The sequence below is a fragment of the Papaver somniferum genome, chromosome 2 (genome assembly GCF_003573695.1).
Source record: "Papaver somniferum cultivar HN1 chromosome 2, ASM357369v1, whole genome shotgun sequence".
NCBI classification, from domain to species: domain Eukaryota; kingdom Viridiplantae; phylum Streptophyta; class Magnoliopsida; order Ranunculales; family Papaveraceae; genus Papaver; species Papaver somniferum.
The window spans coordinates 181,801,220-181,816,851 of NC_039359.1; the positions used below are offsets into that span (position 1 = coordinate 181,801,220).

Sequence of the window (15,632 nt, forward strand, 5' to 3'; positions counted from 1 at the left end):
CACACCTTCAGAATAAAAGATTCAGGTCTCAACACTTTCTTTGCTTCCCTCCTTAAGACCAACCCTTCTCCTTCACTTTGTGACCGAAGCAAGCCTGGAATGGCCATTTCTTGGTTTAGATTGATCTCCCAAATCAAAAGTACTCCCGTGCAGTACATTGTTTAGGGTCTAGACTCGTTTCTCACCCACACACAAATTTACCAAAACCGACAGAAACAGTTTTCACCCAAAAACATATATATTCTCCAAATTCCCCGCGAAATATAGACATATCAATGTCTACTACATCTGATGTCGGGTCAGGTAGATAGACTTTTACAAATTTAGCCCTGAACTGAAAACCACCATCAACATTAAGTCCCCTGCTTAGCACGTAACAGTGACACTGTTATGGGGTAAACATGAGATGGTGACAGACGAGAGTAAAATTGAAAAGGCAAGACATACAGAGGTTACCAGGAAAAGTTTGATTGAATTTCGTTAATAGGCATGAGTGTCCGATGATTTTTTTACTGGCATGCTGATAGCTTGGCCACGGGGGGTTGCAGGTTGAGCAGATGGCTTGGACACGGAGCGTTGCAGGTTGAGCGACTGGGTTGGCTATGGAGCATTGGAGGTTGAGCGACTGATGTTCCTCGTGCTGGCGTGTTGCTGGTTCGGTCATGGAGCTTGGTGCCATGAAGCGTTGGCGCTGCGGGCCCAGCTGCTTTCTTCCGTGCATGGTCCAAAAGAAAAACCCTCCTCTACTCGAATTCCAAAAGCACTTTGCATATAAAAGGGTGTGCTAACTTACTCCTCTTTTATTATTCGCTCGTCTGCTCCTTGTGTTCGTTTGCAGAAACTCGATCATAGGCGTGCCAATCATTAGCTGCAAGGTAAGTTCATCTTGTCTTCGTATTTTAGATGCGAGTGTGATATCCGTGAGTAGTTGATCAAACTTGGACATTTTATCTTGGTGTGAATGACTTTATTTGTTAGCGGCGTCAACGGCAACAAAGAAATCTCTAATAGTTATAATCAGCAGCAAGGCGAGCCAAGAGAACTCAAGGTAGTTTCTCTTTTCTATTTTGCGCATATAGCCACCCAACAGTACCATCGATATTCTTCAGAATGTGTACTAAGGTTCTGACTCCAGAAGAATGAGCACCTAACCTCTCCAGTGGATTTCAAAATTTACCAAACTCCATTGCACTCCTGGGATGATGGATGAAATATATGCTCGGCAGTGATCACGCCAGGGCTCATCTTGGAGAGTGTAGCTGCGTTGTTGATCCGCCCTTGACTTTAAGTTATTTGGTGTCTAGACTGCTGAGCCGGTGTCTGGAAGGCTTATTCTTGCCTTTCTGATTGCGATGATGATATGATGTGGATGCTTGTATGTTCGAAATCTTCCGGAGTCGTTGGATGAAGTAGACGAGCTGAGAGGCGTTCCGTTGCCAACGTGTTGCTATCAAGTCTTCAAGAACTTCATTCCAAGTGACATCCTTTAAACCATTTTATGAATCTTGGACTATTGTATCGAATGGGATGCTATGAGCAGTCCCCAGTTACACTTCTGTCTGGTCATAGATCCGATGGCGTGACCGAATATGTGAATATCTCTGCGGCGTGCTTTTGGAGTCTTTGATGCACGTGTATGGCTTCATGTTAAGAAATTCCTGCAGCTCGTAAAGCTTCGATAGTAATGATGTTGATATCAGAAATAACCTGGTTGAGGGAAGTGAAGGCATCCCATGCTGGTAGTCCCCATGTGTAATTATCTCGAGCCTATTTTCTCGTGGAAGATGTGCTTCTACTGCATTCGTTGGTAAGATGGTGACTGCGTTTAAACTTCTAAACCTGAAGGAGGTTTCAGTCCCCAAGTTTAGACTACTTTGATTGTATCACCTTGAATCCACGCCTCTGGGATTTGATACAAGCTTATTGTACTCTCCTGGATGCGATGTTGGGATGCTTGGAACATCACGTGGACAAAATATTCTGGATAACGAAAAGGTAGAAGTGAGAGAGTTATGTTGTTAATCGTGGCTCCCCTGTTTCTTCTATAAAAATGTTTCAACCGCATCTCTGGAGTTATCTCATGAATCTTTGATTATTGTCGGGAATGGACTGCGATGAGCAGTCCCCAGCTGCACTTCTCTTTAGTTACTGAAGTTGCTTTCTCTGAGTAGGCTTGGGATACGTCGCGGCCTCGTAAAGTGTTGCAAGCGCCTTCCAGACAGAGAGGTGATGATATCCTTACGGTACACCTATGAAGAGTAGATGACCTTGTCGTGGCTATGACTTTTGGTTGACCGTATCTTCTGAGCTTTGACAGTGAAGGGATTCCGTGTAGAGTCTCAGTCCCCAAGTGTGGTTTACATGTTTCTATTTTGTATGGTCGGTGGGTTGACCATGATAAAGATATCACCATCTTGCATCCGTACTGGTGTCTCTATTACTTCTTCCATGTGAAACTAAAATATGGAGAAGTACGGATTACCTTTATAGTGGTTGTTGCTATGGTGAAGCTATGGCTGGTATCAACAAACGAGCAACAACATTTCTTGGCAGCAGTTGTGATCAGAAGAGACTACATTGTCGTGGGAACAAAATATGTCGGCTAGAATTGCATGGGCATCCATAGAAGCAAAGGCATTGGATGGATGTGTAAGCGAGTAAAACTGTCCACGACCACGAGCTTTGGCGGGATGGTATAAAAAGTGGCCACAACTACAAAACTTGGCTGGCTGTGATCACGGTCCTTGATAGGGAGGACTATGGAGGCTACGACACGATCCTTGACAGGAAGAAGTGGTCGCTACGGCACGAACCTTGGCAGGAAGGAAGGGTTGAAGCGGCTTCGGCTCCTGTAGGGAACGTCTAAGCGGCTGCTGGGGCGAACGTTGAAGCGTCTCCTGTAGGGAACGTCTAAGCGGCTCCTGGAGGGAATCGTTGAAGCAGAGCGGCTTCTGGAGAGAACGTTGAAGCGGAGCGGCTTCTGGAGAAAACGTTGAAGTGGCTCCTGGGGCGAACATTTAAGAGGCTTCTGGAGAGAACTACATTGAGGGCGCCATTAACCCTTGACTTCAAAAAACGAGTTGATACGATATGGCGAATGGGAACACGACACACAAATAATGATGGTCTTCAAGTCGTGTTTTCTCCTCATGGTAAAGAATACGCTTTTTCTGTTTGATTTTCCCTTGCAACTCTCAGAGTCTTGACAGTTACAATGTTGAGGTCGGAGGACGCGTCAATCAGCGTGCTGTCAAACTCGATATCCTTCAAGTGAACAGTGGTTGGGAGTCCCCAGTTCCATCTATCAATCATGCTTTCCAGTAGAGGTTGGGGTTTGGGGAACAGCTCCCATGGATGGAAATAGCTGCTTTCTTTATACAGTGCGGTTGAGGTATGCAAATATGTCTTGACGCCGCGTCTTGGAGAAGTGCAGAATCTCACGTCATTGTTCCATCATAGACTGTACGATTTTGTGGACGGAGTCCCCAGAAATCATGCGGCTCCTGACGGGAAGAGGGTCTCTGTGAACTTAGGAGGATTGTTGATGTTCTTTGCCTCGATTTTGGAGAAGTTGTTACCGATCCTCACGTGTGATGAAATTGGATTGCTGATTCCTTTCTACTGGGAGTTCAGGAGCAACGCGAGCCTCTTCATCTACAAAGGCGCGTCCTGCTGAAGTGCTTGTGCCGGGTGTTAAAAGTATTCCTTGTCAGCTCTATCTGGGGTTGATGTGACTCTTGCGGTAGCCGATCCGTTAGTGTCTTGAGGAAAATGAGTACCTCTTTATGAGTTGTAGCCATGTCTGAGACTTACGAGAAACTTTTATCTTTCCATCAAATCAACAGTGGTAATAGGGGGTTGGCTTCCTCTGGCTCCTCCATCTTCTCGTTCTGATGGAGGAGTAGCAGAAGCTCTGGTATAAATTGGGGGCGTTACGCTCGAAGAAATATTAGGAAGGGTGACAACGGCTCTGGCTATGGTGATAGGAGGCGTCACGCCGAAGGGAATGTTTCCTGCGCCGCCGGTGTTGGTGCTAGAGGATATAACGCCATGGGAAGTATTGACTGCGCTTTTGGACGATATATTGGTGTTGGTTATTCCCTTTTTCTCTCGTTCGATACGTCCACATATTCTGTCTGCATCGTCGTTGGCGGAGGCACATACTTCAGACAAGGATTCAACATTTTTTGTGCCATCTCTGAAATTTGGTGGCGTTCTCCGAGCGAATGTTTGCTGGCTCTTGCTACAGTCGGTTTTCCATACTTTTTAAGAGAAAAACATCTCATTTTGCAGCTTGACAATATCATCTTGATTTATACAACATCTTCTAAAAATTTTCCATACCTTTCATGGTGATTGGATTTCGAGCATTGGCGGCTTTGGAAGTGCTTTGGATGGCCGTGGTAACTCATGAAGCGGAAGGTTGGGATTGGTGATTGAAGTGAATTCTGGTTAATGATTTAATTTATACCTAAGGCCCACCATCTTGAGTTTGGGGAGATTGGAATGAAAATTGAGAAATTGGCTTCGCAACCGAGAGATTAATCTCCCACTGTGGTCGCCGATTATTTATGGGTACAAACTGTTTCTGCTGGTTTTGGTAAATTTGGGTGTGTGGATGAGAAACAATCTAAACCTAAAACAAATTCACTGCACGAGCGTACTTTAGATTCGAGAGATCAATCTCTACAATCTTGGCCTAAACCAAGAAATGGTCGTTCCAGTCTTGCTTCGGTCACAAAGTGAAGGAGAAGGGTTGGTCTTAGGGAGGGAAGCGAAGAAGGTGTTGAGACCAGAATGGTTAATTATGAAGGTGTGTCTATTTTATGACTTGTATCAGAATTTGGAACTGGCTTGCGGAATGTCGGCTATCAGTTCTTTGGTATTTTCTTGGATACTGTGTTGTTGTTCTAACCAAAACTTGTTGTCTGGCCGAAAATAGGTAAAACTTATTTATACAAGTCATATTGAATGCACCCTGATCTCATAGAAAGTAGGAGTGATTGAGTGATGGAGAAGTGGGGTTATGTGTAACTGTCAGAAACCATGTTCCTACTATGGAGGAAACTGGTTAGTTTACACCCACAACTTCTTGCCGCCATTAACTTCCCTGCTTTATGACACTTTCTTATAATGGGCGTGTTGCACGCCGCACGCTGTAAACCGCCAGACCAATACCCTGATGAGCATCCCCCAATTTGTGACATGTTTGATGTCTCGAGTGTTTTCATGAAAAACATGTAGCAGGTTGCTATGTGCGGAAAGTCAAAGTCAGGAGACTTGCCACGGGATAATAGCACGTGATTCTATTTGGCTTGTCTTAGTTGGTCACCCAAAACTTTCCACATGCCTGTCAATTCTGTGGCGAATTTGGACGGTTGAGATCGTAACTCATGAAAAAGGGTGGTCATTGATTATGGCCACATTCTGTTGGCGCTGGATGATAGCACAATGGCGCCATTGGCACAAGCCAATGGTGTAGTGGCATATAGCGGCATGTCAGTGGCATAGTGGTGCCTGGCGCATCCATGGCAGCTATTTTGGCATATTGGTGTTAGACCCAAATATGGCTCTGGAAACATTGGCCATGTTGCTATATCAAACTTAAGGCCTTGGGAGAATTACTTGACCTAGTTTGCGTGGAAACTTTAGCTAAATTAGGGTTTGGCATATCGAAACCCTAATTAGCGCGTGCGGCATGGCCGCGACACGGTGGCACTTTATGCAATCAATGTCATGGCAACATTAAAGGAATTATGGCAGGCCATAATGTGGGAATAACCACATGCGCAAGGATGGCCACATGTGATTGTAGAATGGCGTCATTTTTAGGGTTTGTCGGGTCCCACATGGCTCGTGGCATGTTGTAGGGCCAAAGTGGCGTAATTGGGCCACGACTGGAAATTAGGGTTTCGACTAATGCCACTAAGGCAGAGCCGTGTTTGGAATACCCTAATTGGAATATGTTATGGCATTTGTCCACGAACAAGAAGTGAGTTAGAACGTTGGCGCGCTATTTATGGCATGTTGACACGTTCAACATGCTACTGCGGAAAAGTGGCACGTTTGGCATGTTCGACATGTTACTGCAGAAAAGTGGCACGCTTGGCATGTTTGGCATGTCACTAGCATGTCGGAGCGGAATGGCACGTTTGGTATGCACGTTTGGAATGCCAATTAGCATGTTGGCGTGGCTTTTGGAAAGCCAATTTGGCATTGTGACCATCTGGCACAATTTTTCCTCTTTTAATACTGTGGCAGGTTTAGAGCGACCTGATTGGTCGATTAATAAGAGGGGCCAGCCAAGCATGGGCGTGGCCACACTTCTAGTGTGCGTGTGGCGATTTAAAGCGACCTGATTGGTCGATGGGAAATAGGGCCGGCAAGTATGTGCCCAACCATAACTCATGTGCGTGTGGTGGGTTTAAGGCGACCCGATTGGTCGATAGGAAATAGGGTCCGATCGAGTAGCATGGGGTGTGGCCACTTGCAAGTGGCGCCGGTTGGCCTATGGCATGGCCACACCTCCATTTGTTGCAGCTCCTATTCCGCGGCTCCTTTTATTCTTTGTTTTCTGATTGTGGGTAGGATTTTGTACCTACTAATCCATGGTGGATTAATTGCCTAGTTCGCCTAGGCTTAATTTCGACATGCAAGGTCTATTATATTGCGCAGCGCGCAAAACCCTAATTTTTGCAAATTAATCAGGGTAATATCTGAATCTTGTGGATTATCACAAAATTGATTGAATTATATGTGTTGACAGAGTTCTTTAAGTTTATTGCCAGAGAGCATTTTGCTTTCCGATTGAGTACTTTTATGCAAGGACCTTAACCTTGATACTTGGAAATTCGTGCTACTCTGCTGCGAGTGAACACAACTTGTCATGCCATATCAATATTAAGGGTTCATACAGGTAACATAGCATAGGAAAAATATTCGGCAGGCTCCGACATTAGTGATTAATGCAGCTAGGAAGTTATACACTCATTAAGATATATACTAGTGAACAATTCCTCTAGGAGCTTGAGTTTCAATATAATATGAAGAGAGACACAGGCACTCATCAGATTTTGATATATTCTCCAAATTCCCTGCGGAATATAAACATATCAATGTCTATTACATCTGATGCCGGGTCAGGTAGATAGACTTTTACAAATTTAGCCCTGATCTAAAAACCACCATCAACAAGAACACAAAATAAAGGCACTAAAAGGGAAATACAGATATGTGTCTAGACAAGAGTCATTGCTACCATGTAGTGGAGTAGACTTCCTAACTTGTTCAAGTACTAAGAAGGAAACGATTGTGTCTGCCAAGTCTTCATCAGCCCCACTCTGACCATGATTACAGTGTACTGCTCCTGGAGCCTCTTCCAAGACGTGAATATGTTGACGTTTAATTCTCATAAATGAGCTACGAGTGACATATAAAGTTGCATCGTTCCTCTCATAAGAAGGAAGATGACTAACAAAGTTGAAAAAATACCAGTTTCCTCCAAACAGTAGAACAACATTCAACTTGTGAACATCGAAGTAAATCAAATCCCACATATGCCAGATATATGTACTGACTGCCCAAGCCCTCGCCGAAGGAATAAACTGGCTTAAAGGTCTGATGTCGAGGTATACCCAACATAAGTGAGAGTCGAGGTACAACATAACACCCAAAGAATTCCAGGAAGTATACTGATGGGGAAAAAGAACATAGTGAAAAATTCCTCTAAATTCTTTCAGAAAGAGGTGGAAAACCATAGAAACATCCAACCAAACCACCTGTGATCACTAACAAGATTCAACTTCCACCTGTGCCAATCATATGTACTGGCTGCCCTAGCGCCCGAAGGTGTAAACTGGCTAAAAGGTCTAACATCAAGGTATATCCAACATAAATGTAATCTGAAGACAAGGAATTCATTCCAAGTACTCAAGAAAATAGACTGATATTAAGAAATACTCTTAGAAACAACCAACCCAAATAAGATATGCATAACCTTAACAACATGCCGAGAAGAGAAATTAACAATTCCTACAATTCTAATTTCAGAAAATAAAGAACCACTCGGACACACAACTGACCAGAACAGACTGTCATCCTTACTAGAGAAAACACTTAATAAACCGCTGATATTTAATAAGCCAACCAAAAAACATCATCCTCCGTAGTAAACATTCGACTTAGATCATACTCCATAAGGGTCAGCAAAGTCAAGCCATTCCACACACGAGAGAACCAGTAAAGATATAATTTTATATGTTTGGAAGCAACAACTAATGAGTAATGGATTATAGAATGCTATACAAGTGCAAATAGGAACGAGATCATCTTTCTGATTCTGATCTAATTCAATCTGTCGAAAAGCAACAACTCTGATGTCTAAAATCTTATAGAAAAATTTACAGATATAAGTATAAATAAGATCATCTTTTTCATTCTGACTTGAGCAGCACCGGTCCTCATCATACTCAGTTAGTTTTTCAACCCCACAAGAATGCAGGAAACAACTAAACGTCAGAGCAATTACTAGAAAAAGAAGATTATCATCCATCTTAAGACAAATACTTAAATGAAAACCAGAATAAGAAGTCCACAGTATAAACTCGCCACCCAAGATATTCAAACAGCTGGTATTATAATTTCTAAGAGCCGGGATATCAAAGTACTTCAAATCTCGAGAAAAAAAGGTAGATATTGAGTCTTATCTGTCTATAAGTAGTAGTTTCCCCAAATGCAGGATACTGGTAGGCTCTATAATCACCTTTAAAGACGTAACCATCCTTAGGGTTCCTACCTAGACAGCTACATGTCCACCAGTTTACGAGGCGGAACAAATTACCATTAGTGCTAAGACAAATACTCAAAGTACATCCTGGATAATAAAATCCCAAAGAAACCTCACCCATCAAGGTAACCGTACATATAACAACATACTGCTTAAGAAATTAAAGACTTGACCCCCTCCAGTCAGGCGAGAACAAGTAAAAATAAGGTATAATCTATCTGCAAGCCTTAGAATAAGTTATGCAAAGAAGACCATAGAGGGGTATGAAGTGCCCGTGACTTGCCGAGGCTCTAACTGTCCTTGAATTTAACAGTATGAAGTTCTGCAAGTAGGTCATGAAATTGACTTGACTAGTAAGAATCTTGACTTGACCCATCCTTTCACTGTGACCAGACCAGACATTGACTTGGCCGGACCATTGACCCCTGACAGATCGGAAATTGACTTCACCAGCGACTAGATCACCTGAGACTTTTAACTTGTTATCAAATCTCCTCATAGGATTCACGATCAGGATAACAGCTTCCCGTGGTTTTCTACTTCTCTTTAAAGAAAACCTAATAGACCCCTCAGTAAAAGGAACACCAACAGACTATTAAGTTCACCACGAGCCCATTATCCACATGGGTCAGTCCATAAGTAGGATTTGAGTCAAAATAGGAGACTTGTCCTGTAAGTAGGTCACCTGAATCCCCATCTTCATCTACCTGAAAACTGTTATGAACTACAGCGCCGTTTTTTACGCCGGTAAGGTTAAGTTCGCCATAGGTGTTAAAATACTGCCATCTTAAACTCCATTACCAATAACATGAAGGTTTTTACTCAAATGTTTACAAGCAGAAAATCTATTACTCATCACCAAATTCTCACAATCAACACCAGTAACCTTTAGGTTGTCAAATAGACAACAAAGAAGTTCCTCATCCATCGAGACGATGGGAGTCTCATTCTTGAAGAGGATTTGACCAAACTTATGAGACTGACTCTCGATCTTCAAGAACTCCACCAGAAAATCGAATGGGACAAGCTCACAAAACTCTAGAAGAAGCAACAACTAACCAACAAAGACAACCACAGAAGAACTAGAAATGTTAAGAAAAGACCCAAAGAGGAAAATAAACTCTCAAAGAAGAAAGTATGGATACTTTTGACTTCAAAATAACACAAGAGAAACGAATAAAAGAAACCAGATTCAAGGATTGCTAACAAAGTTGAAGAAAATCCACTAAAAGCAAAACAACCAACTAAAAACAATCAAAAAAATCCGCCTAGGAAAATTAGATAAAGTTATAAAGACTAAGTTGACTGAACACTACCAGATCTAAAACAAAACCTCAAAGAAATCAAGAAAAAAGATTAAAGAAGTAGAGATGCCATGAGATTTCAGAGGAAAGGGAGCGGTTTTTGGGATAAGAAAGTGGTATTATGTGAAGAAAATACAGTATTTGACTGGTCAAAGATATTTTGAAAGAAGAAATATTAGGGAGCATGGAAAGTGTACGGATCCATCTCTCTCCTCTTAGAGCGAGTACCGCTAACATCTCACTTTCTATAATAATTTTTGTTACTTCATATTGTTCTATTAATCATGGAAGCGAGTAGAATTCTGGCATTCTTCATTGGATCTTTCATTTATCATGATCAAATGCACGATGATCGGAAATGTATGATCCATCTTATTTCCGCATAAAGATTTCTGACACTTTTTCTTTCTTTTCTTCTCATTGGGATTTTTTTTTTAATAAAAACAAGAGTGTAAAATTTGTAAGATGGATTTTCTCCCAGTTGAACGTGGGAGTCAGACTCGTAATGTTTTAACATAGATGATACACACACCGAAGGTGTGTACCGCGATGTGCATCGTGAAGAAATCCAAGGGCTATTAGGGCAGCTCTATGGGAGATTTGCAGTGGATGGGATAAAAGGTGGGGTCCACCACCTTTTTTTCTCTCACACCAAAATCATGGTGTACCTTTTCGGTACACCAAACATTTTCGATGTTTTAAACGGAGAAAGATGTCGAATAATTATGGACCTAACAAACTCTCGTTGGATTAACGAACTATTGAATGAGTAACCAATAGAAAATTGAAGTTTAGTCTCTCTCTTACTCCTTCTTCTCCAACAACACCATCAAGAACAACTTTTTTCTGCTCAGATCTAGTCCATTTTTTGACTAGATCTGAGCAGATTTCTTCATTATTCCTTGTTTTTTCAGGTTAGTTAGTAGTTTAGTGTAGTTTTTATTATGTTTTCTACTTATCTACATCAGTATGGTGGTTTTATCTACTCTTTTGAGGTTTATCTTCGCTTTAATGGCGATTCTTGGTTATTGAGTTGGGTTTTAAGATCAATAGTGATGCTCTCTATGCTCCCCAACGTCGAAATCTTCATCTTAGTTATCTCAGGCGACGGAACTTTCATCGGAATCTTCATCATCAACTTATCCGGTGACGGAATCTCCATAGGTGGTCTTTTTGACGACGGAAGCTTCATCACTAGCTACGAGAGATTTGAGCAAATCACTCCTACTTTGGGAGGACATCTTTCTATACAAGAAAAACAAACTAAATGGTTGGAAGTTAATTCCGAAAAAAACCATCCCTCTTCCTATTTAATCGGATCTTATTTATACTTGTATTTGTCTTACTACGGTAATGCTTGTCTTTTTCTTGTCGGATTTCTTGGTATTATACTTTTACGGTATGTTCTTGTTACTTTGTATTCTCTTATTTTCGATCTTAAATTCGTTGTAACCTCGAATTTTCATTAATGAAAAGGTTCCTTGTGAAAAGGGAAAAAAAAAAAACTCGTTGGATTGGGATTGGGATGCCCAGTCCTCGTCAGAAATGTAACTCTCGGAGCCGGAGGATCATGTTTATCCTCTTTTCGTATTAAATTAAAACAAAAAAAAAAGTACCACCTGCCTACTTATTCTTCATTTCCCTTCCCTCATATTTCTGCCTTCGAAGGAAAAAAAACACGGAAAAACAAGGGAAATGAAGATCATGGTAGCTGTTAAACGAGTAATTGATTATGCAGTAAAGATCAGAGTTAAATCAGACAAGGTAAAATTCGAAACCCAGTTTGTCGATTTGTCTCTTTGAATTGTATCTGACAACTGAATCCTATACTGCAGACCGGTGTTGAAATGAATAACATAAAGATGTCAATGAACCCATTTTGTGAAATTGCTTTAGAAGAAGCATTGAGGATAAAAGAATCAGGATTAGCAGCAGAAGTAATTGCTGTTAGTATGGGTTCAAATCAGTGTGTTGATACACTTAGAACTGGACTTGCTATGGGTGCTGATAGAGCTATTCATGTTGATACTACTTCTACACTGTATCCTCTCTCTGTTGCAAAGATTCTTAAAGCTTTAATTGATATTGAGAAACCTGGTTTGCTTATTCTTGGGAAACAGGTTAGTCGAAAGGTATCATGAAATTCTGAAATTAGGGATTTTTGAAAATTAGGGCTTTTTTATTTTGCTCATTCTTGGTAATTGTTTTTTTGTGCAGGCTATTGATGATGACTGCAATCAAACAGGACAGATGGTGGCTGGATTGCTTAAGTGGCCCCAAGGAACATTTGCTTCCAAGGTTTTTCTCATAATAACACTTTAGGTCACTTGCAATATTCATATGATCTGCTCTGTATACAGTTATTGGAAATACAAGATGGTTACAGACTTTAGTTTTTCTTCATGGAACTATCTTTGAATGGTGACGAAGTCCGAATTAGTGTGGGAAATGTTTGGATATGGTCACATGTCAAAACGTATCATATAGATCAATATCATTGTATAATTCCGTCAACCTTATGATATGTGATGCTTCTTTGGTAGCTATAAGTTAGTTAGGCTTATTAAATGCCTTAGATACTGATGGGTGATGAATATTGTGTGGTCATTTATTTACAGAACAGATTCCATCAATGCTAAGAGATAAAGAGCACTTTGAGAGTCTTTTGATTACAATAGGGCGAATCTAGCAGAACTGAACTTCGTTAAATACAACCTAATACCCCCAATTTTCAAGCAATAATTAAAAGAACTTGAATAGGCTAGAACGATAAACAAAACTAACCAAGAAGAACGATATGATGGATAGAACCTTAAAAAAACGGAAGTCCATTTTTCGCTTTGTTTTATTTTTGTTTCCCCTTGTATGAGTAATTTTGTTAGTTATTTGGATGTTTGTCAACACCTTATGTTGGATTTTTATTGTTGCCTTTGCCATTTCTTTTCAATGTGGTTATTTCCTTGAGTTGGTACAGTGAAAGCTCTGATTTTGGTTCTTTACGATGCATGCAAATTCTGTATTAAGTTGCTAAATGTAAATGATTTATTTCCTCTTGACCATGAATCACTGCCCTTACTGATGTTTTGATCACTTGTCCTTAAAAGGTATGGTACATCTTGTAGATTATGTACCTACTTCTACGATTTCAGTCTTCTCCTTTAAGTTGATTCCTTTAGGATGGTATCTTTCGTCCTCTCTTATCCATGGCAGTTGCCGCCTTGCCGGGTTAATATTTGACTAACATTATAACATCAATCTTACTAGTGTTTATCTCTTTAGGGTTTATATATGTGTATATATATATATATATATATTTCAGGTGCCTTTCTGCACTTCTTTCACTTTATTTGGTTACTTCTTTATGCCTTTTGCTGCTTCCAAGTAGGTTGTAGTGGACAAAGAGAAACAAGTAGCTAGAGTTGACAGGGAGGTTGATGGTGGTCTTGAAACTTTGTGCCTGGATCTCCCAGCAGTTATCACGTAAGTATTTCAATATTTACCTTCTTAACACTCATAATCAAATACTTATTTCTCAACATGATCTAATACCACACTGAACATATGTCAAGCTCTATTGGGGAACATCATAGAGTTAAAGGTTTGTTTTAGCTTTCGCTTAGTATCATCGTTCTGGCAGGTGTAGCATATACATGACAGAAAGGGTCTTCCATAAGACACAAGCCTATAGATATGCAGACTGTTTCCAACCCCTAGTAGCTTTTCATACGGTTGGAATAGAAATTTTAATTTTCTATAAAGAAACTAAGCTGAATGATGATAGGTCATGGCTTAAATCTGACTATTATTTTGAGGTATTCATCTAATTTGTAAAGCAGGTTAACAATCTTGAGCTGAAATCTTACGCACCTTTAAGACACAATCTCATCAAGCAGACACACTGGTGCCTGGTGGCTATAGCAAATTTGGTTTTTAGAGATGATATTGGTATTTGGGAACAAGTTTTACGTCATCTAAGAGTAACACTAACAGTCATATGTTTGCTGCGTAGCCATATATGCAGATGGCTAAATTTTAAGGGTTTGACACTTTCGGTCCATTATATATGGACCACAATGAAAAGAAAGGCCATGTTTGATAGGAACAAAGATGGTCGGGAGTATGTTCCTTATGCAACCATTGTTGTAACCTGTTTCTAATGTTGTGGATTATTTTTTATTTTTTTCCGTTGTTCTCTTCTCAGTATCTGTTCTCTTTTTCCTGTTTTTATTTCATTCATGCAGCACGGATTTAAGGTTGAACCAACCAAGATATGCTACGCTCCCTAACATTATGAAAGCTAAATCGAAAGTTATAAAGAAGGTCACTCCTGCTGAGCTGAATGTGGAAATCAAATCTGATTTAGAACTTGTTCAAGTCACGGAGCCTCCCAAGAGAAAAGGTGGTGTGATTGTTTCCTCTGTGGATGAGCTCATCAACAAACTAAAGAACGAAGCTCATGTCATTTAGTCATCCCTTTTTTTCTCTCTCGTAGTACGCCCGACCAATCTTCCTCATTAGCAAACTGAACACTCTAATTAGATAAAGAAAAGAAGGAACCATCAAAGTGGATACGAAGTCTGTAAATATGTCATCAAATGTTGAGCTTCTGTTTCCTAATATAACGGGTGTTGGCTTGGGTCAGCTCCACTCATTGCAAATGAAGCCTCCCCTACCAGTACCAGACAATGGTGTTTTTTTTTTTTTGCTAGTTTTTTTTTTTTTTGCTAAGTCCAATAGTTTATTAAAGCAAAAAACGTAATTACAACGGTTTGTGCTTCCTTTAATCATGTTACTGTTGTTTGCATCAAATTGTCTCTCATGTTTAAGTGCACAAGTATGTTTGTTCATGTATTGAGATGCAAACACAACGTCAAGCTATAATTTGCATGAAGTAAGAAACTTAGTGATACTGATTGGGGGTTTGCAGAGGGTTTTACTTTTTCTTAACATACAAATCTCCTAGTTCACCATCTCTGAGTTTGGCAACGCGTAAAAGGTCTTATAACCAGGGATTCCATGTATGGAATTAGCCTTTATTTATATTTTTATTTATATTTTTTTTGATCATCAAACCAAAAGTATTCATTCCACAAGAAACGTTTACATGATGATTTTAAAGAGAAACAAGTACATCATAACATGAAACAAATACAAAGAAAGATACAAAATGTAAATAAATCGCGAAGAGAAAGAGTGATCTACCACGATGGCACCCAAATCTTGTAATATAAGATTAGAGAAGGAATGGTATACGAAACTATAATTCGACCATTTTGATAGATTTTTTTCTTCTTGGAAAAGAGATACTCCTATGACAGGGGAGTGATATGCCCAAAATTCTTCATGTGCAACTAACCCGAACCCAAGATCTATTTTTCTGATGAAGAAGAAATTGATCTTTGCCCTTGATTAATCGCCGATGTACTTTTATCAAAAAAAAAAAAAAACACGAACAAATCGTTAGGAAAAAAACACTATAAAAGTGTAGATAGAATCGCCCAAATAGCGAAGATAAAAATCGCTCTAATAGCGAAGAAATTATT

General features: G+C 40.2%; 1 protein-coding gene across 2 annotated transcripts; it reads left to right on the forward strand.

Annotated features, from left to right (window-relative positions):
- Window positions 1–11,695: 11,695 nt before the first annotated feature.
- On the forward strand, window positions 11,696–15,011 carry LOC113349939 (electron transfer flavoprotein subunit beta, mitochondrial-like). 2 transcript variants are annotated; one of them, XM_026593986.1, is made up of 5 exons: window positions 11,696–11,853; window positions 11,925–12,221; window positions 12,307–12,387; window positions 13,475–13,569; window positions 14,331–15,011. In XM_026593986.1, exons 1-5 carry the CDS (start codon window positions 11,785–11,787, stop codon window positions 14,554–14,556), a joined length of 768 nt encoding a protein of 255 aa, XP_026449771.1. In that variant the 5' UTR covers window positions 11,696–11,784; the 3' UTR covers window positions 14,557–15,011. The 2 variants fall into 2 exon arrangements, with proteins under 2 accessions (XP_026449771.1, XP_026449772.1); XM_026593987.1 differs by having other exon boundaries at window positions 11,925–12,209.
- Window positions 15,012–15,632: the final 621 nt, after the last annotated feature.

Coding starts and splice junctions, on each gene's coding strand:
- LOC113349939 (XM_026593986.1), top strand. CDS start 11,785: ATGAAGATCATGGTAGCTGTTAAACGAGTAATTGATTATGCAGTAAAG. Junction 11,854..11,924: donor TCAGAGTTAAATCAGACAAG/GTAAAATTCGAA, acceptor CCTATACTGCAG/ACCGGTGTTGAAATGAATAA. Junction 12,388..13,474: donor AAGGAACATTTGCTTCCAAG/GTTTTTCTCATA, acceptor GCTTCCAAGTAG/GTTGTAGTGGACAAAGAGAA.